The sequence below is a fragment of the Pieris rapae genome, chromosome 14, assembly GCF_905147795.1.
Source record: "Pieris rapae chromosome 14, ilPieRapa1.1, whole genome shotgun sequence".
In the NCBI taxonomy this organism is placed as follows: domain Eukaryota; kingdom Metazoa; phylum Arthropoda; class Insecta; order Lepidoptera; family Pieridae; genus Pieris; species Pieris rapae.
Window position 1 is genome coordinate 1,869,168 of NC_059522.1, and position 25,893 is coordinate 1,895,060.

Here is a 25,893-nt window from a genome sequence, read left to right on the forward strand (position 1 = left end):
ATCGTAAATCAGAAAAAAATCATCAACAAAACAGCGAATTAGGTTCGAGACTTATTTAAGACAAAAACTAATTAAAGTCTAACCAAATTTACTAATAAAGATATTAAACATAAGAAAATGCCTAATAACACTACTTACAGTGTCTAAAATTGAAGGCACTCCGTTCTTGCGTTTTTTTAACTTACAATTATTTTGCAATTCTTAATGAATTTTCGTATCGCGTGATACCAAATTTTGAAATCTACTATGCTGTCTATAATATATATATAATACTATGCTATCTACTATATAAATGCTACCAGTGCTACGGATATTAAGAGAACTAAAAAATTATCGTACAAACATATCGGAAAGGGGATCGATATTAGAAGTCACAGAGTGTGCCTATATTATCTTTTCATGTAGCCTTCTTTAAGAAATATTAGCCCTAAATGGGTATTAAATCAGTACCGAGTTAAATCATAGCAATGATCAGTCTTTAATATAACTAACTAGCAAACTCGGCCAAGCGTTGCTGTGGCTAAGGTTTTTGTTATATTACATAGTAGTAAATTAATCAAGGGAAACCGTAGGAGAACTTATGTGAAACGTTGGTACCACGACACGGACCTAAACTAAACTACCTTTAACTCAGCGCCATCTGTTAGAATTGTATCAAATAATAAACAAATGTTAATGTTATCGTAATTTTAGTAAGGATGCCTATTTTTTTTGAAAATGAAATATAGCCTATGTCACTCAGGAATGATGTAGCTTTCCAACAGTGAAAGAATTTTTCAAATCTGCCAAGTAGTTTCGGAGCCTATTCAATTCATACAAACAAACAAACAAAAAATCAAACCTTTCCTCTTTATAATATTAGTATAGATAAAAAATTATGCACATCGTATATGCCTGTAAGAAAAAATGTTACTTATAATTCCTGAATAGGCAAGTCTATGTATATATCGGCACAAATTTATATATTGTTACGAAAAATATTAATAATGTTTGGGATTCATATTTTATATGATAGTCTGTAGTAATTTTATAGTCTTTATTATTTATGTTACAGCAATGGCGTGTTAGTGTCAGCTGCCACTGTCATTATCATTAATTAATGACATCGAAGTCAAATCTGTTTAAAACCGTTAATATGACTAGTTCATTTAACTTGTCAATGTTGCTAGATCTTATAATTAATCACTATTCAATGATCGATAATAATTATGACTCCATAGTCATAATTATTATTATGGAAAGTTAATTATCACAATTTTAAATATTAGAGACTTAATAACAATAAATATTAAAGTAATCTTTGACACTCGTTCTTATGACTCTGTTTGACTCTGTGGTCTATTCGGGTTCGGTCGTGGAACGAGTACCCGAAATGTTACGAAGCTTGTTTAATACAAATTCTGGTTGTTATAAATACAGGAACTGATTGGTGCGGCCCTCAGTTCGATTGAGCGATAGAACCAAGCAGAAGCCTTTAAAGTGTAGACTCTAATGTCGAAATTAAAAGGCAGATGCCAACAAACTAATCTATGACACCAGTATTACTGACGTCATTATCTTCAATAATTTAATGACAGCTTTAATGAATCTGGATTCGTTAATTACAGGCGCCTAGCGCCGACATATACGGCTTGAAATGTGTTTTGTTAGTAGGAAGATTTGTACAATGCTTAAACAACCCAGAGGCCTAAAATGAAAAATTCGAGAAAGTCAACTCATACAAAGAATGGAGAGCTCCAACAACAGTTTCTTGGCGATTCAGTCTTTGCACCAATTTTAAATCCGATTTTACCACAAGAGGTGGCATACAGTCATTCCCATATAAGAAGAATTAATAAAAGAACGTTGCTTTGGCATTTCGAAGCAACGATTTAGGTGACTTCTTCTTGGATTCTCAGCGTCATTAGTCAAACTTCCGCCTTGTTTCAGCAGGGTGCAAAGACACCATAAGAAGGGGGCACATGCCCCGTACGGTTTTAGGCATGCCCCTCGCGAGGGAGGACGCAACAAATACCACGACGGTTTGACTGAGTATGCCTCAGAAGAACCAAGGCAATCAGGCTGTTTTTTTACATAGGTGAGATAGTTAAGGACATGAAATAAATAAAAAGTTATATTTTATTATTTTTTTCGCTAATTACAATTTGCGCCATCGTACATGCTTCTGTCTAGCCCATTCGGCAAGTTTCTTGTCAACCAGTGTGTCTTGTCTTCGGCAGCTTGTTTCCATGCTCTTCCTGCAAACACTTATATTTCTATTATATTTAATCATCCTGTATTATTTTATAATATATCAGTCTCCAATGAAATTCAAATTCACGAACCTATTGACTTTTATTATAATTAATTGTTAATATAAGTGACTTTATTTACTTTCTTTAGTGAGTGATTCGCAAGCAAAATAATTGTCTAATTGAGTAAAATTTGAGTTTTATAGTAAGTGATTTATCGAGTAAACGCCGAAGCATTTTTTTAGAAATCGTGTCTAACTATAGTAAGCCTAATAAATGTTTGTAAAGGTTTTGGAGCCCATCTGTTTTTTATCATATTTCTTTTGAGAGATGTGTTTGTGTTAGGCTTCATGTGCCTGATACAGGCAATCTATTTCAAAGGTCTAACACGTTTTTCTTATTATTCTTTCTTCCTGCAACATATAACCAAGTACTTAAACAATTGCATAGACGAATGACCTGCGTTTACAATGTTATTTTGCATACAATTATAGTAATTTATTTAAATTGTCTGGGATTTGCAATGGAATTGGGTTAGTGAAAATTTAATAAACAATAAGCGGTTAAGTATGACACATTTAAAACTGTTTTATTTTTAATTGTATTTTGAATATTATAATTTTTGATTTTGATATAATTATGACGGTTTCTGTTGCATAGATGGCGCCAAAACCTCAAGATTTCGTCGGTTCAAAGAAAGATAAGAGTGTCTTTCATGACGATGCGGTTGTCATCTCTGGTATGTCAGGACTCTACCCTGCCTGTCACAGTTTAAAGGAGCTCTCGGATCTGCTATACAATAAGGTGTTTATTTAATAATATGTATAAAACCGTTTGCCTCCCGATACATAAAAAAATTATAGCTTATATATAAAAGTTTGAAAATAAATCATAAGAAAATGTTTTAAAAGTTAATAAGAATACGAAACTAATTGCTACTATTCGAATTCTTGAAATATATTTTTTTAATACATATTTAATAAATCTTCTAGCGCATTTACCATGGAGAGTGTTCAGAGGAGTTGTTCGGATTAATACCTGCAGCTGAGTTTTATTATCGGACGTCGCGTCGAGGCAGAATACGAAATTCCACCCGTATCATCTCGACGTCCGATGATGAAACTCTTCGGTAAGTATTACTCCAAACAACTCCTCTGAACACTCTCCATAGTAAATGCGCTAGAAGATAGCATCATCATCATCATAGACGCAATATGAAGCCGCTCGGAATGTGACTGGTCGTCGACGATTCGAATCGCTCTTCGTTGTATACGGTCAAGTGGAACGAGCAATTCTACATTATTATATTTTTTCTACTAACTACTTCTATAGTTAGCCCGCTAACAAACTGCTTAATAAATTAAAGTACAGGACCAGTGGGGGATGTCTTCGTGTGTATACATCTAATATTTTTTTGTTCCAGGTTAACCCTATATCTGCTGGAAATCCACGTTGGGAATACAACCATCCCGAAGTCATTGACTATGTTGGCCAAGCACCCGACATAGAACACTTTGATGCTCAGTTCTTCAAAGTGCATTATCGCCAAGCCTTCAGCATGGATTCCATGTCTAGAAAGATTTTAGAACAGTCGTACCAGGCTATTTATGATGCAGGTAGTATTTTAATACAATAATTCTCCTTCCTACAAGTTTTAGTGTATTATAACGATTTAAATAAAAAACCTGTTAGCAGTTCAAACTTTTATGATTTCCCAAGGCATTTTTTTCTTATAAATACTTGTGATCAGGCTCCTGACTCAGGCTGATATAAGCCATGCCAGTGTCCTCACGATGTTTTTCTTCCGCGTACGTACTTGCAAGTACTAAAACCGCACATTAAAACTCCATTGTTGTACAGCCGGGGATCGAATCCACGATCTCAAGAGAGTCGCTGTCCAGATCTAGAAGTTAACATATATTATATGATCTGATGATTGATGATTTTTCAAGCTTTTCAAACACTATTTATGTCATATGTCATATGATCCAGTTTTTATGGATAGCTAAGTGTGCCTCCTGTGTGTCAAAAACATAATGGACATACATACATATTGAGTTTGTACGTAGCGCTTTATCATAAAGTTGAAATTGAGTGTGTGCCACGAGGCAAATATAGTGTGATTTAACTTCTGGCGTGTCGTTGTTTTTTTGTATTATTTGTAATAATTACTGAGACTAAGTTTTAGTCCTCGTTGAAAAATATCTCAAGCAATTTCTACACCATATGATAATTGTGCTATAAAGCTATTCAATAAATTATATAAAATTACAGGTGTAAACTGTGAGTACCTTTCTGGCAAAAAAGTGGGCGTCTACGTCGGAAACTCTTTTTCGGAGACTGAGAAGTCGTGTGTTTATGTCAACAACATTAATGGCGGCTTAGGCATTGCTGGGTATGTACATACTCTCTATTTCTATCTAATACTTGACTCCAGAGAGCGATGCAATATTACGGCGACGATGCAATATTACGGCGACATTGCCGGATTGGAAATCATAGTCAGAGATGAATGGAGTGCAGTAACAGTGCAACGGGATCAAGAGTATCAGGAAGCTCAGCAGTAAGCCAGCAGGCGGACGAAGACATAAGAAAACAAAGTCAAATCATTTATTTTCAATTAGGCACTTTTGAAAGTAAAAATTACAAATCCAAATTATTACTCTAGTTGCCCCTTCCAAAAGGTAGTTTCTTATAAATAAGAATTGGCAAGAAAGTATGTATTTTCTCTTTTATAATACATTGATATTTATTTTATTTGATAATTATATGTGAAAACCTAGAAAAAAAAACTACCATACTTACAAAATGCTTACATATTTACAATATTGATAGCTATATGACGGCGCCTATATGATTTATAGTATATCAATAAATATATTAAAATGATAGAAATTCTTATAAACCTTTCAAAAATGCATACCTTTTGGTTTAGGATAATTTTGCGTTTGCAATAAGTCTTGAGAGTGTCTATGGCCTGTGGTATTACTTTGCCATCTTCTTTTACGCCTATATCTCCTTTTGCTTTTTCTTTGTTGTGCCTGTATTGTTTTTTTTCGTAGTGTAGTATTCACATTCATAATCAACTAATGTCTAAGATTACGACTGCTTATGAACAAAGATCAAAATCTATGTATATGCTATTCTCTATGCAACCTTACACCAGTCGTAAACTGATCGGACAAATCTTAATATATATATTTCTTGTGTGCGTGTGTATGTGACTGAACTCCTCCTAAACGACTGGACCGATTTAGACGAAATTTTTTGTGTGTGTTCAAGGGGATCTGGGAATGGTTTAGATTCACAATTATGTCCGCTGGACAATATTTTTTTAATTAATTTTCAATTTATTAGTTGTTGATTGATTGATTTTGGAATGTTTTACATTGGATCCGACAGACGGCGCTACCATCGCAGTGTCAAATTTTAAATAATATTCGAATTTTAATTTTAGTCTGTCCCGAAATTTAAAAAAAGTTTTGTTATCATTGTGTTATATCGTGTGTGACCATGTGCTGGATCGTTAGATATTGTCATAACATTTGAATAATAATTTTCATCAAAATGGCTTATTAAAAATTGAAATTTTGAAATTAAAGACGTGTAGACAGGACAACGTCTGTCGGATCCGCTAGTTATATATAATTATTTATCAACTGTTCGATTATTTTATAATCTTGCAGATGCAGTAAAGCTATGTTCGCGAATCGTATATCCTATTGGTTGAACTCCAAGGGACCATCAATGGTTGTGGATCAGGCCTGCTGCAGTTCCTCTGTGGCTCTAGAACTCGCCTACCAAGCAATCAAACGTGGGGATTGTGAGGCCGCTCTTGTAGGAGGGTGTGTTCTATGTCTTCATCCACATTCTTTTATCCATTATGGAAGGTTAGTATTAATCAAAGAAAAGATCTTTGGAAAGCAAGGGAGGTAGCTTTGTTCAAACGCGATTGTTCTAGAAAGAAGTAAGTATTAGTTCCTCTTGCGTAACACAGAGAATATAAATAAATAAATCAGTGACGCTACAACCTCTTTAGGTGTGGGACTCAGATTTATAAATGTCTTTCATGATCATTTTTAAATCTAATAGGCAAGTTGGTAATCAGCCTTCAGTGACACACGCTGTTGATTTTGAGTCTGAGTCATGTCAGTTTCTTCACGATGTTTTCCTTCACCGTTTGAGCGAATGTTGATTGCACATAGAAAGAAGGTCCATTGGTGCACAGCCGGCTAATCAACCTATGAACTCAGGGTGAGAGTCGCACGCTGAAACCACTAGGCCTACAATGCTCATATCAGAAAATACCGTTATAGATATTTCAGACACGTACAAATAAATAATTTTATTATTTTAATTTCGAGCCCTTCTATACATTTCTTTCTTCGTAACTTCGATCCTTGCGCTGTGAACCAACTCAGATGCTGCACAAAATGAGTTCAAGATCAAGATGTACAGGGACGTAATGAATCAAGTCAAAATCCTAACGTTTTTGACATACAGCAAACATAAGCGGTAATTTCGGCTCTAACACCTTTTACTTTCCAAAATTATGTCAAATAAATACCCTACGTAAATTAATTAGGCTAATTTGAATACTGCATTATCATTTTTCTTTTGTGTGTTAATTCTGTTACAAATTAGTTTTTATTATGTGTTACGAGTTACGCATGCGATGTCATAATTGTCAGTAACAATTAACTATTTTTAAATTGTAAATTTGTACTTTAATTGTAGTGCTACTGTTTCATAGGTCTGTTGAAATTTGCGCTTTCTTCCTGATTTTTATGATAAAGGCTACTAGTATTGGTTTTGACTCAGGTGCCATGTATTTCTTTGGTGATTTATTTGTATAGATCAGAAGTTGATCAGGCTTTTGTTTTCTGATATACGTCGTAAATTTTTACCGTACAGGCAACATCCAATGCTCAAAGAAGGATCCATTCCTGATGATTTTCTGAATTTACAGCATCATCTTAAGACTTAGTACTAAACTAATACTATTTATATGCAATATAGTAAAGATGACAAAATTAATCTAACTAATGCTAGCAATAAGAGCAATATTAGAAAAAGCACAAGGATTGCAGCAATCAAACAAGAAATTATTGCATGTATTGTCAGTCACCCCTGGTATTAGTCATCCGTTCTATTAAGATTGATTTGTGTCTTATTTACAGAATCATGCCTTTGAGCAAGGATGGAAAAACAAGATCATTTGATCAGAATGGATGCGGCTGCGCTAAATCTGATGCGATTAACGTAATCTTCGTACAAAAAGCAAAAGATGCTTTCCGGTAATACAACTTATATTTATGAAATTTTATATAAATGAAATACCCATAATGAACATGAACTTCAACAGGGTATACGCAGAAGTGGTGCATGTACGATCAGAATTCACATCATTTGTAGAAGGCGAAGAAGGTCCAAGATTTGGTTTCTACCGTAACCCAAAAGAAGTTGTTAACTTCATGAAGAAGTTTTACCACGATGCCAAGGTTTCGCCGAAAGAAATCGAATATGTGGAAGCATTTGGTTCTGGTATATGTAAAGTCTATCTTATTGAATATATGGCAGTAATACTAAAATGAGATAAATATCTTTGCATAGTATGCATAATCAGTGCTATCTACAACGTAAGGTTAACCTTAGTCTTGGATTACACTTGGTCAGCTTTCTGTGATACAACAGGTTGGTGATTTTTGGGAGTAAGTAGGATTCCTCGCGATGTTTTTCTTCAACAACAATCCAAAAATAAAGCCGTGAAACGAATACATCTTACTAGCCAATAGCCTGACAGATTTAAATACTTATACATACGAAATAATAACAAATTCTTTATTAATTATTTTCATATAAATATCAGAATATTAATAAAACACCTTTAGTATTCGAGATATATTTTAAATAAATATAATATTAGAAGTCTATAATTAGGATTACACACATTAAATTTATTCCATTCATTTAATATCCTATATTTATGTCAACCACCTTCAGCGGAGTGAAGACCTCCTCCAAATTCTTCTCTTCGCTAATAATATCCCCGTTATCCCTCATACCAGGTTTCTATTTGGCGCCTTCTCTTTTTTTTCTACAAGGTTATTCCAAGTTACGGTCTTTTTGACCCGTCTATCGTGATAGCGTTACCTAATAACGCTATCACGATAAAGACTAAGACGAATATTATATCACCCGAATAATTGACAATTTAAGGGATGGTGGAAGCCGATGAAGCTGAACTGAAGGCTATTGATGAAGTTTTCTGCGAAGGCCGCACAGACGCACTACCCATCGGCAGTATTATGTCCAATATTGGTTATAGTGAGGCAGCTTGTGGGATATCTTCTATAACTAAGGTTAGAAGAGTAACTATCCGTCTTAGTAGCTATAGTACATAAGAGTATTCTGTTATTCATATACGTCCAAACACTATTCTTCTCCAATTGCTGAACTTTGGGACACTTTAATAATTGAATTAGCTGGAGTGCCTCTTCCAATATTCCGTCTTTCCAGGTTCTTCTGGGTTTTGAAAGAGGTGAATTCGCAGCGAACATCAACCTTGAAATGCCGCGAGATGACGTGGCAGCTATCCGTGATGGTCGAATTAAAGTGATCACGGATCACTGTCCAACAAATCATGGCTATGTTGCAGTCAACACTTTCTCAGTTACGGGCTCCAACGCTCACGTACTTCTCAAAGGACGATACAAACCAAAGGTTTGATATTAAATAATATGGTTTTCAAATTATCAAGACAGATTTACTTAAGTAACAGTTACTTTGATTCATATTTATTTTGTAAATTGTATTTCTAATAACCAATGGTAACCAACCAAGTGTATTATTACAAATAAATAAATTAAATCACAAGTTATATTACACGTATTATATGGCAATATATAACATCATAGGCTTGCCACCCATGACAAGAAAACATAGCGTTTAGAGTTTCTCAACCATTTAAATGTTGCGATCCATGAAAAAGCCAAAATATTTTGTAAAATAGTCTTGCGACCCCGTCACTGCAGGATTATAATCAGTAACACAGAGATTATAACACTAGACTGCAATTATTCATTCCCTTAATAAACGAATCTTTTGTACCTATATGAAGTTTGTATTTATTATTTTTCAACAGACTGCTCTTAGCGCACCCTTTTCACCCCCCCCCCCCCCCCCCCCCAAGGATAATAACCTTGAATAACGATGGTTTACAGTAAATACAAAGCTAGTTTCATAATTCATCAAAACATCAAACCTTGTTTAATTAAAATTACGACAGTGTGTACTCACAACCTTTAACAACTCCTATAAAGAGAGCCGTCGACAGGTCGTTGTTTGGCTATTATTTATTTATTTAGTACTCCTACAGCTAACATAAATAATATAAAATTACAAACAAATATACTGAGAATATACCCAAAGATGGAATACATAGATGATACATACATTTAACAGCAAAAATATTTAAAAAAGGGAACAAACAAACAAAAATTATTTATTATTTAATATACATTTGACTAAATGTGATTTAATTTATTTAACTAAGCTTAAATTAGTTAATATAGTATGTGGGGTATGCTCATGATGTGTGTGATTTTGCGCTATGTATATTCTTAATACATTTTTTAACAACATTCCGCGATAACCCAAACAAGTCAAGGCCCAAATAGTGGTCATTGTATGTCCGGGCAGCGCGATTCAAAACTAAGTTTTTTGCATAATTAGTATTGATTTGAGGAACGTGAAACAAAGCACTATTATTAATATTAATCTATCCTACAGGACTTACCCCGATACAAAAGCAGCATTCCCCACCTAGTAATGATTTCTGGGAGACAGGACTCTTCTGTGAAAAAGATTTTCAACGATCTAAAGAGTCGGCCAGTGGATCCTGAGGAACTGGCTCTCTTCCGTAACATTCATAAGGCCCCCATCGCCGGACATTTGGGACGTGGATTTTTGCTTCTTGGTAATATCTTTCTTCTTGAATGCCATGAAGTTTTTTACATAAACTACTTTACTATAACTTCTTGGCGTCCTAATTTGATCTTGGGTTCAGAACTTTGACCACTTTGATATACAGTATAACAGTAGTAATAATAACTCAAATCTAAAAGCAATATAATACACATAATTTCTTATTTTTTATATTTATCCATTTATATACAACAGACTGCGAGACCCAACGGATAACGGCCCCCAAGGATAACAACCTTGAGTAACGATGGTTTACACTTGCTACAAAGCTTACTATTACATTAAACTAAAAACATGTATAATTTTCTTTTTTTTATGATTTAATATAAACAAAAAGCTTAACCTTTTTATAACTATTTATAAATAATGCAATAGTTGTGAAAGGGTCTGGGGCTAGTGCTGGGCAGGCTACTTCTAATTAATTTGCTATATTTGTTTTAAATATTGTAGGATTGTTTGATGATATGCTTTTTTTTAAAAAGAGTACCGAGAGTTTTTTCGCCGTCTTTTTCTCTCGGCCAACACACTCTGTCTTCTTTGCCGATGAGTAGGGATGCCAACAGGCTCGAATTTAATGACGTGTAATAAGTGATACCATCATGATCCCATGTTCCAAATTAAACGTATTTTCTTTTTCTTCTTTTCTTTTAAAGAATTCAGCCGGAACATAATTTTAGCTTTTACTAACAATTTTCAGACACGAATGAAAATAACGAAACGGTGACCCTTTGTGAGAAATGCGATTACTTCGATAACGCCGTTCGTCCTCTCTGGTTCGTCTATAGTGGTATGGGATCGCAATGGACCGGCATGGGTACTCAACTCATGCGCATTCCAGTTTTTGCAGCTGCAATTCAGAAGTATGTTTACGTTTACTATTTTTAGAATGTACAATACAATATGACTGAAACCTATAAAAATAAAATATACCAGTAAGTCGGAATAATCCTGGCACTTTTACCTCAGAATTTTTTTAGTAGACCTATAAATGTACAGATATCTAAAAATACTTTATTATCATTTATTACAGACCAGCTTCTTTTGTTTTCTCCAAATAATTTTTATATAATAAATTATAAAACCTGGATGACTGATGATTTTTTTTATATATTGTGTTTTTTGGAAATTATATTGAAGTACGAATTACATACTTATAAAATGATGCAATATAAATAATATTTTTCGGTCTTACCGACAGAATAATAAAAACATGTGAACTGATTAATTAAATTTAAAGAAAAAGAAACATATTTCCTAGCTAAATCGATTTATCGCCCCGAAACCCCCCGTATACTAAATTTCATGAAAATCGTTGGAGCCGCTTTTGAGATTCCAATTATATATATATATATATATATATATATATATATATATATATATATATATATATATATATATACAAGAATTGCTCGTTTAAAGATATAAGATAATATTTACAGGTGTCACCTTGTTCTGAAGCCAAAAGGCATAGATATTGTGGACATAATCACGTCAACAGATAAAACTACCTTCGATAACATCCTGCATTCCTTCGTCGGTATTGCAGCTGTACAAATTGGTCTCACAGATGTACTATCCTCTATAGGAATCTTCCCAGATAAGATTATTGGTATGTAAATTATTAATAAAAATAGGTAAAAAAACTTTTTAAGTAAAACGGTTTTATGTTAAACATACATTGCAATGTTTAAGATAAATGTACTAAAAACCAAAAAAATAATAAAATAGATACAGTCGTGGGAATTATAAACATATTCACCATCATAAGATACTATCTGTCATCTTTACAATTGAGATTAATTAAAGACCATCCGATAAATTTATAACGAAGAACGGAAAGTTAAAACCGACATAAATGCCATCTAGAATTAGTTTGTTTCCCGTACTAACAAGTATGACATTTTCAGGTCATAGTGTAGGAGAGTTGGGATGCGCATACGCAGATGGCTGTTTTACAGCCGAAGAAATGGTCCTCTCTGCATACTGCCGTGGCCTTGTATCCAAACAAACACCGTTCATTAAAGGCTCTATGGCTGCCATTGGTTTGGGCCATACCCAGGTAAACATTATACTCTAATATAACTAAAAATAGTATGTAACGATCTCATTCTGAATATTGTCTCCAACAGATTTCTAAATTATGTCCATCTGAAATACAAGTGGCTTGCCACAACAGTTCCGAGTCTTGCACCATATCAGGCCCAGTTGATGTTATGAAAGAATTTGTTGCGAAGTTAACAGCTCAGAACATTTTCGCTAAAGAGGTGCCATGTTCCAACATTGCGTATCATTCTCGTTATATTGCGGAAGCAGGTAATGCAACAGTAAACATATACTAAAGAAAACATTTTTTACCGGAAGCTATGTATTATTGTAAACTTATAATTATTTAACGTAATTTTAAATTTTTATTTTCCGACGTTACGCGTGACGCTTATACATAGCTTCAAATCGGTAAAAAAGTGTTTTCTTCAAATGTGTAAAAGCTATGTTAATAAAAGACAATAAAAATATACTAACTTTGTAGTTTGGATGAATGCTTAGTTATTGATATCGTTTTAAGGTCCCGGCTTACAGAAGTACTTAAGTGAAATCATTACAAACCCAAAGCCGCGGAGTGAACGTTGGCTCTCCACTTCAGTTCCAGAAAACAGATGGGACGAGGAAACAGCCAAGTACTCTTCGCCAGAGTATCACACCAATAACCTATTGGTAAATACCATATTGCTATTACGTATTAAAAGTAAGTACTTAGTTCTATATCGCCATCATGCGATTATATGCGGTTTTTTTTTAGATTGTATAAACAAATGAATCATAGTTTAAAATATTTTGAACACTGCTTGAGTATTAATATTGCGTTATAAAAAAAAACAAAAATTAAAATTCGATAACATTTACATTTTTAGAAAATATTGGAGTCCCTGAACTGAGTCTAGGGAAATCTGTACAATTTATGAGCCGTGTCGGCCAAGTGGCTTCAGCGTACGATTCTCATCCCTAAAGACTATAGGTTCGAACCCCGGCTGTCCACCAATGGAATTTCTTACTATGTGCACATATGACATTCGGTCGAACGGCGAAGGAAAACATCGTGAGGCAACCGGCCTGTCTTAGACCCAAAAAATCGACGGTGTGTGTCAGGCACAAAGACTGATCATCTACTTCCTTATTAGATTGACACATGATCGTGAAACACATACAGAAATCTGAAGTCCAGATCTAAAGAATATCATCATATCATATTATTGACTTTTCTCTGCTGGTGTAAATCATGTCTTTTTTCTACAGAATCCGGTCCTCTTCGAAGAGACATCTCGCCATATTCCCGCTAACGCTGTGCTCATAGAAATAGCTCCTCACGGATTACTTCAAGCCATTCTCAAGAGATCCTTACCTGAAAGTTGCCAGAACATTTCCCTTACACGCCGAGGACACCCCGACAATGCAAGGTTCCTATTAGAAGCTATTGGCCAGTGAGTATGACTTGTATTGATATTGAATTATGCTTTTGGTAAAATAATAATTTAAATACAATCGGTAATTTAAGTAAAAAAGAAAGAAACGAATAAGTATCGCCATACACCGAGGAAATGCTGCCAGGATTAAAGGTGCCACAGGGACCAAACTATTTTAATTTGTTTTGATTTTCTTTTAATATATTTTTAATAACTTTCCCACATATTTGCAATAAAAACAGTTTCCAGTTCAATGCCTTATTAAAATTTGTAGTGAGACAATCTTTTAAAGTTAAATTTGATTATTGTATTTACTTATGTTTTCCTATGGCACTATATTGTTTATCAATGTCTGGCATTATTTTTATTTTATTTTACATTGACTTATTTCATATGTATGTTATCTATAAGATTACTAATAAATAAATATACATTTTAAACTATTAAAATAGATTTTCAAGGCAGTTTTTGCCGCGCACCACCACTTTGTTGTACCAGCTGCCCACTGAAGTATTTCCGAACCAATTTGACTTAGGGTCCTTCAAGAAAAGACCGTACAAATTCTTAAAAAGGCCGACAACGCACTCGCAAGCCCTCTGGCATTGAGTGTCAAAATAGATAGTTAAAATGTTAACATATATAAAAGTAAGAGAGAAATTATATATTATAATTAATTGTAATATATTATAAATACCGGCAAGTTCTTTTAAATATCAAACACCAAAACCGAGGAAGTAAATGTTAATTTTTAATTTAAACATTATTTGTGCAAATTTTAACAGGATTTATATGGAAGGCTACCACCCTAAGATTCAAGAATTATATCCCAAAATAGTGTTTCCTGTATCCACGGGCACCCCGATGCTAGCACACCATGTTGAGTGGGCACAATCTGAGTCTTGGTTAGTCTATTTAAAAGAAGTTATAGTTTAATATTAAGCGTAAGATTATTTCGTGAGCCATGTTCAGTTATGGAAATAATAATATTAAATGGATAAAAATTTAATTTATTCATCGATTTATTATTCTATTTTTTAAGTTTAGTTTTATTTTAATACGTATTTTTGCACTTCTGTCTTACCTTATCTAATTTAATACATTTTTTTTCACAGTGGTTGCTTGGAAAGGACTCCTTCATTGATTTATTTTCGTTTCTATTATGTTTATACAACGAAGTGTTAATAAATAAAATTAAATAGAATTTTTATTTATTAGAAAAACAACTGTTCCAGGCCACTACCCCTATTCAAGATGGAAAATCGTAAGAACGCAGCCGCGTGCCGTTTTGTCATTTCCATACATGACGACGAACATAAATACATGCGAGGCCATGTTGTGAAAGGTAGGTGTAGGTTTGTGTAGGTTTTTTTGCTTTTCAGCGTGGGTGATCACTTTCTTTGCAAAAAATATTATTACATTATAAGCGTACTTTGTCTCGATCTGAACCACCGACACTGCTCTCAAAATAAAACTCGAAGAGGAGTTATAATTCTTCCGTTTATTGGTCGAACGTTAGTGATGGTCAAACACAATTACAAGGCGAAGCAAGTTTATGACTAACGTCCGTCCGGCACGGCTGCGTAAATCTATCTCCTAACTCCCAAGTACACAAATAACTTCAAACTAAACCTCAACTACGCGCCGACCACTTCCTAGAACAACATACGGCTGCCATATTCGTTCACCAGTTATCTAAATTGCATTGTTCGTTGTCCGTAACATCTGAAGAGCAGCAGTTGATTTTCTAGGTGTCAACGTGTATCCATATGCGGGAGCACTAATATGCGTGTGGGACACGCTGTCTATGGTATGTGGCAAGGAGCGACAGCATATGTCAGTGAGATTCCAGGATGTTCACTTCAAAGTACAACCTTTGCTGCTAGAGCAGCAGCAGTTACGCCTGAACGTCAATTTGCATCGTGGTACTGGAAGGTTTGAGGTAGGCATCATCATGCTAGATGAAGCAACTTTTCCGGAGTCACAATACTTGTCCACTCCCTAACTTTGCGAAGCCATGGTTACTTCCTTTTAACAATGCATTACATATTATAATTAACTGAAGGAGTTGGTAGCAGATCATTGCATGAGGCCTGTTTTTGGATCTAATTTTGTTACTCTTCAGGTAACTACAGAAAACACAGAAATTATGTCTGGGTATATAATTCGGAAATATGAGAGAGGGATGGTACAACTCCCAACCGAAATTGATGAAGAATTAATATTATCATCGGAGGATGTCTCCAAACTATTGAAGACCAAGGAATATAATTTCTCGTAAGGAATAATATATATAATCATAATAATCAACATACTTATCATAAATATTAGTGCTTTTTTAATATTTTATATTTTACCCTCAGCGGAGACTTTTTAAGTATCAAAAATGCGGCCACATCTTTGAATCAAGCTAAAATACTCTGGAACAAGAATTGGGTGACGCTGATTGATGGTTTACTTCAATTAACTATGCTACAACAAACAGAGGGCGTTTCAGAGTTGGATTACATCCGTCAAATTGACCTAAATGTAAAAGATCTATTCAATATTGAGATGAATAAAATTAATCATAACAATGCAGTTCTTGTCGATGGTTATGTTTTGGATACCCTAGACGTTTCCTGGTAAGAATTGTAAAGATTTCCATTAGGTATCTCTATCAGTTTCTCCGGCTAATAGTACTGAAATCGCCTTTGGGTAATTCAAGAAAAGACCATATAAATTCTTAAAACAGCAACGCCCTTACGAGTCTTCCGACATTGAGAGAGTCCATGAGCGGTATGACATAATTCAAATAATTCCCATTTGCCCCCTGTTCTATAAAAAAGTAAAGCAAAGGTGCTTCAGTTTCCTGGCCAATCAATAATTGTTGAACTCACAAAAGATTACGCTAGACTAAATTGCTTATAAATGAATCCAAAGTAGAAATGGGATGTGTGGAGGAAAATGAAAAATAGAACATTAATGTTAGAGAAAATAAAAAAAATAATTTTCCAGGTGTCCTGGAGTATCACTTCATAATGTCAGATTCCGTTCTCTCCCAGCGAGCGACGGCAATGTTTCTTTAAAAGTGAACAAATTTGTGCCTCATTACCCTGAAGGACTAAGTAATGTGAGTTTTGTATCCTATTTATTAAATGTTGTTCACGCCATCCAATTACCTATTGTCTCTGTACTCATTTTTTATCCTAACTGCACCCATTCCTTAAACACCATTTCTATATTCATGTGTGGAAGCCATTCTACATGCTTCCGCGCTTGACTTTTTTTGGATAGTGTAAACAAATGTGAAGAAATTAAATTAGTTGAGATAAATTGATTACAAAATGTATGGACCTATACATCTTTTTTTTATATTTGTATACAGAAAGAAACCGGTATGGCAAAAAGTGGTAATTTTTATAGGTATAAATAAAATACACAATTATTTCAGGAAGCATCCGCACTTTCCGTGTTCTTCCAAATAATAGCTGAAAATTTAAACAAAAGCACAATATATGCATTAATTGTTAACGAAACTGGATCTAAATTTGGTCAATTGAAAGCCGTTACTCGAGAGATCCCGGGGGTCAAAGTAAACCTAACATATGTAGAAAAGAGTGCTCTTAACAAACTCACCAATATTGAAACTCAATTTCATGTATTGCTTTTATGTGACCTATCGATCCAGGAATCTGTAAGTATTTTAAAAGTCGTTAGAAATTTAAGTTAATAAAAATAATTTAACAATCTCTTACTGTCACATAAAGAAGAAAAAATTTAAATAAAAGTCAAATAATGATATATATACGTATAATATCTATTGTACATGTGTACCATCCAAGGCACACGTGTAAATGTGTGCCTTTGATGGTTTAGGTTTACAAATGAGGCCAGCAGATGGCACCATAGTCGGTATCTAGGTGATTTATATAGATAAAGAATGCGCGTAGCGGAAAAATTTGACGGTAATTTTTTTTCCAACACCGACAAAAAAGTTTCACTTCAAATAATTCAAATGTGTTTTATTTTTAGCTTACAGAAACCCTACATAACATCCTTCCACGTGATTTCTTTATCATAAACAAGGAATTTTCTGAACCAAAGCAAAGACTTGCTTCTCTCTATAGCCCATTGTCAACGCACAACATTTCTAATGCTAAAGTTCAACTGCTACGTTGGCGTCCAACTCTATCCAGTTCCATTTCTAGCACAATTGCTGTTCAGTCTACTAAGGATATTGCCTTGTTAAACACCAGGTTTTTCCAACTACCTCCTAAACATAACGTTGTTATAGTATCCACATATCCTTATATCTTAGAATTGAAGCAGTTAGTACAACAACAGAGGAAAATGATGGTAGGAAACGATAAAAATATATACATGATTGAACTAAACCAAATATTGAATGAAGAATGTTTGAGAAATTTACCATCTCTAAATTTAACTTTCAATGCATTGGATCACGTAAGTTATTATTGAATTTACTTTTATTTATATTTATTTTAAAATTTTTGTTCAGTTGTGAGACCCTTGGTGATCTGAATGATAAGTATCATTATCATCACAATCACTATTTACATTCTGTTGACAATCTCAAAAGTCATCTCTATTGTGATTCTCTATTCAATTGAATTTACTGTCAAATGGGTATAAAACCACTATAATATTACTATAATCTCCATTTACTTTGATTTGATCTTCTAGGGCGTCTTGGGAGGCAAATACTACCTGCCGGTAGAATCTCAAGTGCAATGCAAGAGAAATGCAATACTCCAGACCTTTAACATTGGAGACATCGATTCGTTGACCTGGGTTGAAGCCCCTGATGTTTCGGGAGCAGGGATTGATGTAAAGGTGTGTACTTCACAGTCCTAAAGCAAATTCACTGCCTTTAATCATACAAAATCTCTACTCTAAATTAAAGGTTTGTCTCAAAAGCTTAGCAATTTAAAAAAATAATTTATTTATTTAATAGGTTCATTATTCCACGTTGAATAGCCTTGATGTAAAACGGAGTATGGGAGCGATACCTGTGGATTTTAATTCGGACCTAACGTTTGGAATGGACTTCAGCGGTGTGACTGAAACGTACGATTTTTTTAAACATTGATTTATAATTCTTAGTCTTTAGTCTTTGGACAAAAGTCACTTCTAAATTTGTACAATTTTGGCTTTCTCCAGCGGTTTGAATCCATTGGACCCACTGCCTTGTTAATATCATCCTCCCATCTTCTTATCTGCCTATTTCTCTTTCCCACCTCATAGCGAATAATTCGTTACTATTCTGAGGATGAGAATTGGACCTAAAACGGGTTGCATTGACAAAAATCCTGGTCATTTTGATCCATTTTATGTAGCAATTTTAAGATTTATTATGTCCTAAGAGATCTTTATCTTTCTTATCTTTTAAAATAGACTTATCTATTTCAGTGGAGTCCGCGTGATGGGTATTATTAAATCGGGTTCCGTGAGTACAATGGTGCGAGCCAAGAGTGAGCAATTGTGGCCTGTGCCAGCCCACTGGACCCTTGAGGATGCTGCTACTGTGCCATTGGCCTACTGTTTAGCTTTCTACTGCTTGGTAGGTGCTTTGGTTTATACTACATAATATACCTACCATCTCTCTCATCATTCATTAACATTTTGTTTACAACCACTTCATTTTCTTAGTGAAGTGTGTTCGAATGTGATATTGATCCAAAAATTTCATTTAAATTATGAAGTCTTATAATTTTTAGTACAGCAACTTATGATTCGGCGCGTATTAACAAATTTTAGAAAAATATTAATCTCAAAAATTCCTAGTATATACAGTTATTTTTTTTAGAAGCTTTAGAGTAGTTAAATCTGTTTTGCTTATATTAAAACCATACAAAATATAGCTAAAACCATTTTTAATAGACCAGCAGAAGTCAATTAGTACCTCGTATGAGAATTCTTGTGCATGGTGGAACTGGAGCATTAGGTCAAGCCGCAATCTCCATTGCACTAGCTTTTGACTGTGAAGTCTTTACCACGGTCAGCAACCAGGCGAAGAAGCAATTCATTAGGAAACTCTTCCCTCAGTTGAAAGGTAATTTACAAAGTATTAAGCTAAAACTACAAGAGGAAGATGATGCAACGACCGAATTTAAGGAACCTAAAAAACTTTAAGGAATATTCCTTACGTATGCCGGTCCAAGCTTAAATTTATTTGTCCAATTTTGTTTTCCAGAAGACCATATCGGTTACTCCCGTGACCACACCTTTGGAGACATGGTGATGTCAGCCACGAAGGGTAGGGGTTGCGAAATCATCATCAGCTGCGCAAATAAGGAGTTAAAGAATGTGCGTTTAGAATTGTGCAGTCTACCTTTTAAGATTACTATGGTTCAGTTCGAAATAAGAGTCCCATTATATTAAATATCTTATAATAACATTACATGTGCTATAATAGGTAAATGTTATAAAGGAAAATTAAACTTGATTTCTTCTCAGACAACTCACTAAACATTATTTTGCTATTGCATCTTTGGGCTTAACCAGGCCTTATTCAAATTAGAGTCCGACAAATAATCCTATATTTTCAGGTGTCAATAAGATGTCTAAGCGAATACGGAGTATATTACGATGCCAGTGTATTACACGAACATGAAAACTTTTACTTGGGAATGAATCACTTTACCAAATGCCGATCTTATGCCACTATTGATCTTCGCGGTATTTTCGACAATGAAAATGATATGAAGGTAAATTAAAACAAATTATTGAACTTCAATTTTAACATCGCTGTTACTGATAATGACTGTGCTATAATTAAGTTATTTAGAACTTTAGATCATGTTTTAGAATTTGAATGTAACATTGTAAATATTATTTTTATTTTTACTATTTTTATACTGAAGGAATTTTGAGAGTAAAAATGTAATTATAATAGAATCGAGCATTTGACGATTCGCGAAACTGTAGGCGGTGTGAGTCAAGGCGCCGATATCACAGTTTTTTCCCTTATAAGAAATGTATTCAGTTTTATACGAGACCTCCTCCTAGCCTTAATTCATTACTCGTGGAAAGGTTAGTTTCATATCTTCTTCTACGTCATAATATTTCCAGCGCCTGCAAGTGCTGGTAAGCGAAGGAATAGCGCGTGGCTACGTGCGTCCTCTGTCCCGTTTATCCTTTCCGCCCAATGAAGTCACTCGTGCCTTCCGCCTCTTGGCTGCAAGTAGACATCGCGGGCGAGTGCTTCTTGACATGCAGCAGCCCATTCCTAATATAAAACCTAGGTAACAATAAAAACTATATATCTTATGCTTTTTATTTTTATTTATGCTTTTTATTAAGATTATTTATTATCTTGAATTTTCAGGCTTCAAATATCACCCGAATCATCCAATGTGATTATATCAGATGACGATGTATTGGCGATACAGCTGGCTGATGGACTGGTCGCACGAGGTGCTAAGCAACTGTACATTCAGGCACCTTATAGTAACGCCTTTCTCGTCAAACAGAGGTGAAGACTTTGTTAAACATACCAAAAAGAAATTCCAAAATCTAACTTGAATCTTGTATACATTTATTTTCGACTTATAAAAAAACCTCACCACTGGGAGTTATAAAATTCAGCTGGTATATTTTTATATTGGCAAAAACATTTGTTTCCAGATCGTGGCAAAGGGCTGGAGTGCACTCGGTAATCGACAGGCAAGGACTCTTTAACAAGAGTTATTGTGATATTCTGATTAAAAAAGCTAGAGTTTTGGGGACAATCGAGGTGATATACACGATTATCTGTAAAGAACAGAAGAACCCTGATGTTACTACTTATTTAAACAATTTAGTATCAGTCGTCGAAAGCTCAGTCCCAAGTCTCAAGTAAGTGAATTGTTCAGGCAGAGGTGACTTTACCTATGATGCAGAGTATACGATGCACATGGACGCAACGGTGATAGGCACCGACACTTTTAATAAACCTGCAAATTTGTATGTCTACCATTTCTAACGGGTTCTCAGTAGAAGGCGTAGCCCTTGCTTTTGTTTACATAATTCTGTTCAAACGCATCTGAATTACCGATTTAAACACTGTCGTAGGCATTATATGCTAATCTATGTAGACAGTCACGGGATTTCGATTTCTTTTCTCCATGTATCTCGTATATTCTAAACAAATGTCAGTAAAACAAAATTAATATAATCAATCTTTGATAATGAAATGATTTTTTTTATTGAACTCAGGCACCTAGCCGTTATCGATGTGGGTAATCGTATCAGTGATGAGGAAGTAAGATCACCAATTGTTAGTTATCGAAAGATGACAATTATCAAATCACAACTTCAAACGGTAAGTTTGTGAAACTCGCAATAATAATAAGTAAATTAATCAGTGTTGCTACAATACAATAGGCAAAAGGGTGATCATCCTTCTGTGCCCTACACACGCCGTCGACTTTTTGGGTCTGAGGCGGATTCATCACTTTGTTCATCGTTAGAATCACATGCTGAAGTCACTAGGCCAACACGTCTGCTTTTAAATGGCAACTCGCAATACTATAATAATAAGTGAATTTATTTATAAAGAAATTAAGAAATCAGAATTTTCGAATGAACAACATAAGACATGTTTAAATTTGTGTTTTTATGATTATACTCGTACTTTAAATCATATTCTAAATTGTATAAACATATTTCATATAATTTAATTATTTGCGTTTTTGGCCCTATTTTTTAGGTGCAAGGTGCATTATCAATAAAGCCAATGCTAAAAGTACTGGAACAAGGTTTGAATTCCAAAGAACCTGTGGTCATGCTGTGTGAGCATACTAAGGAGAAATCTTCGTTGGAAGAAATCGCTAATATTGCGAGTAAGTCATTTGCTTCCTTAAGTGCTTCTGTTAATCATTCGCATATACTAATGACCAAACGCTGAATCCAATATAGTTAAAAAAATATTTTATAAGGATCTTAACATTTTAAATAAATGTTGTAAGCAGTTCTTAAATAACTGAATATATTATTTAATAAGTATTAATAGTTTTGATGATAATAACAAAGCTATAACAGCCTCAGTTACTGAGTCAAATCCTGCAAAAAACAGAAACGGGCACGTAAGTCATAAGCGAACCATCGAAGAATTTTGATCTGTTTTTGATGTGGGTTGCGAATACTTTTAGAAACTATGTTGTCGGTACAGATGATAATTTGTTTCCAGAATTTTATCTACCAAACAAGCTTATGAATACGATAACTCTTAAGGAGCTCTGCAAGGACTCGACCACACTCATTCCAGTGACAGCTTACTTGCGCGATAAGTATCACATCATTTTGTCTGAAGAGGAGATACCAGATCTAACTATAAGCCAGTATGTTCTGTTCCATTATTATAATTTCTGTCTCTTTTAGAAACATTAAATACAGTTTTGTTCCAGGATCAAAAAACTTGAAGAGAGTCTTTTAGATTCGACGTATACGGACGTCGAAGGTTTTGCAAGTTTTTATTCACCCATAGATGTCGATGAACTTAATGGTACTACGGAAATGGTCTTTCTTCCCACATTAATGAAGTCGACTGATATGGTAAGTCATTAATTGCTAATAACGTTAAGACATTATATATGACAACGTCAAATTGCATTCTACATATATATCGTTAAATACAGTCGATTGAGCGATATGATCAGCATTAGCAGACTGTTTCATGACAAAATTATAAATTCTTTAAGTCACGGTAGACATAGAATGAATTAATATGTAAGTATTTTTAACAACACAGGGGTATGACGAATTTGACGTAAACCAAAAGTTCTTATGCGTGGTACCAGGTCTGGAAGGACACAATGGAAGATTTACACTTTTATGTGAGAGACTCAAGTTATTAGCATTAGTACTCCAACCTGGCTTGACGCAACCAGATGAAACACCTCAGGAGGTAGCAGCTAGATTTGCTAAGGTCAGTATCATAGTCTTGTCTTATTAGCAAGATAAAGACATATTAACGAATAATTTAAAATGATGGGTGTCTCAAAAGAAAGTTCATATTTAGTTGATCGTTTCAAAAAAATCAAATCAAGTCATGTATCAAAAAAGTTATTATTTATAATAAAAGTATACATTTTGGGAATTTATTACTTGAAAATGATATCGTCTAAATATAGACCCTCGCATTCGCGGCACTCATTTAATCGAACAATAAAATTACTTATCGTCCGGTCAATTTAGACATAAAAATAGTGGTCGAATAACAAAAATCGCGATATCTCAGGAATGGTAACCATTCATGTAGATTTTTTTTTATTTCAAATGTCTATCTTTACCGGACTATTATGACAGTTCAGCGGGTGCACTCGGTGATGGCTGCCATTTCGTGGCGTATATTTTCTTTCAATTGCGCCAGAGAATTAGGCTTTTTGGCTTACACGTTAGATTTAAGATAAAGAACTCATAGTGATTAAAATCAGGACTGCGTGGAGCCAATTTATGTCAGTCTTATGTATTAATATGCCTTTCGAAGTCGTCTAACATTTTCAAATTACGCTAAATAAATAAATATAAACTTTCTTTTGAGACACCTGTTATTTACTCACGACTATTATATTTCAAGGTTTTGATGGAAAGAACTGGTACTTTTGGTCACTTTTATCTTTTGGGGTATGAGACTGGTGTTATCGTGGCGTTAGAAATGGCTAAAATTCTCGAGGATCATGGTAAGCACTAATTTTATTTCTGTACGATATATATATACAAATGTAATGTGAAAAAAAAAATCTTGCAGAATTTAATACTAAAACAGTACCTACCTTCGAAAGCTTTGCATCAGACCAGATATTTACTTATTTTACTCTTAAGATTTTTTTTTATTAGGTCTAAAGGGAACTGTTTTCTGTTTGGGTGGAGCTCCTAAAGATGTGCTGGCAGAAGTGAATCATATTCTTAATCAATATAAGAGCGAAGAAGAACTTCAAAATGAATTAATACATCACATGCTGCGAATGAACTTAGGCAATGATACTCATAAGATTGAGCTAAACGGCACCTGGGAGGAAAAAGTATCTTCATATATCAAATATCTTACGGGAAAAGTGTCTTTATCTTTGCAATACAGCCGAGACTACGTCTCATGCGCATATGGCCGCATAAAGCAAATCCGACGGTGCAAAGTCCAAGTTACAACCCTAAAATCTCAGGTCATATTCCTCAAGTCCAGACTATCAGTTGAATCCTATGATTCCTTCCAGGAGTATTCTGAACAACCTGTGATTGTTTATGAACTGAATACTCCGTTGGCCAATGTGACTAAAGATTTGCAGTGCACAGCAATTGTTAATAGGCATTTGGAGCAGGAAATTCTGCAAGCTTTTAATAAAACTAATCTGTGCTTTACATACTGTTGCAAGGCCAATTCTGGTGAAGATTATTAATATGAAATAGAAATAACACATTTGTTGGTTTGAATAAATTTAGAATTTCCTTTTATATATAAGATAATTAACCAAGAAATGAAAATTATATAGGAATTTTAATCAATTTATATTAATTATTTATTTAAGGCTTGAACAGTGTTCAAATCGGTCAACGAGCCCTAGTTTAAATTAAATTGTTGGAAGAACTGTCGCTCATATCCATTTGAAAAAAAATATATATTGTGGGTTGAAGCCTACTGTATCGATTGATAAAACCAAAAAAGATAAAAGCTATACCAATTTCCCAAAAAAAAATTTACCATCGAACCGTAGATTAGACATAAATTACAAATTCGCTCCAAAACGGTTAATGCGATTTATTTTAATCTTACACGTATTATTAGATATAGCATATATTATTATTTTGATAAAAAAAAAATGTATTAATTCGTTTCCTGGGCATGGAAAGTAATAAAAGCTAAATAAACTCAAGCGCAATAGGCTTCCCCCGGCAATTTCACACCCGCGAGCCCTGCATGCGGCCTGTTTCAGTCCACCTCAACGCTTAGCGACGGGAGGACTACGCTTGTGTTTTGGAGCCAATAATAATTAAATATTTGCGTATTTTAGTTTTTACCCGCGGATTTTTTTAGAAATGCCAAAATATAAAATGAAATATCAAGTGAGGCGAGGACATGAACTTCGGAAATTATTGTATGTTATAAGTATATGTATATAAGTACCTACCCAAACAAAACTCAAATTTAGAGTTGTCAAGTTTCAAGTGCAACTTGTACAACAAAGTAAAATAAGTTGCTGAACCTGATACCTGATGGAATCTGAAAGTGGGTACTGGATCTC

General features: G+C 34.3%; 1 protein-coding gene across 1 annotated transcript; it reads left to right on the top strand.

Moving 5' to 3' along the window:
• Positions 1–2,389: 2,389 nt before the first annotated feature.
• On the top strand, positions 2,390–25,095 carry LOC110999406 (fatty acid synthase). Its single transcript, XM_045630999.1, has 40 exons — positions 2,390–2,436; positions 2,892–3,035; positions 3,655–3,847; positions 4,506–4,626; positions 5,918–6,121; positions 7,412–7,528; positions 7,597–7,775; positions 8,451–8,593; positions 8,751–8,954; positions 10,023–10,209; positions 10,915–11,077; positions 11,657–11,826; positions 12,125–12,276; positions 12,347–12,530; positions 12,781–12,929; positions 13,509–13,693; positions 14,458–14,577; positions 14,908–15,017; positions 15,424–15,614; positions 15,798–15,949; positions 16,036–16,296; positions 16,670–16,784; positions 17,106–17,348; positions 17,687–18,118; positions 18,359–18,508; positions 18,630–18,742; positions 19,085–19,235; positions 19,556–19,727; positions 19,869–19,981; positions 20,224–20,382; positions 20,747–20,919; positions 21,003–21,149; positions 21,302–21,511; positions 21,872–21,977; positions 22,365–22,497; positions 22,845–22,995; positions 23,062–23,209; positions 23,406–23,582; positions 24,234–24,336; positions 24,494–25,095. Exons 2-40 carry the CDS (start codon positions 2,892–2,894, stop codon positions 25,048–25,050), a joined length of 6,882 nt encoding a protein of 2,293 aa, XP_045486955.1. The 5' UTR covers positions 2,390–2,436; the 3' UTR covers positions 25,051–25,095.
• The last annotated feature ends 798 nt before the right edge of the window (positions 25,096–25,893 follow it).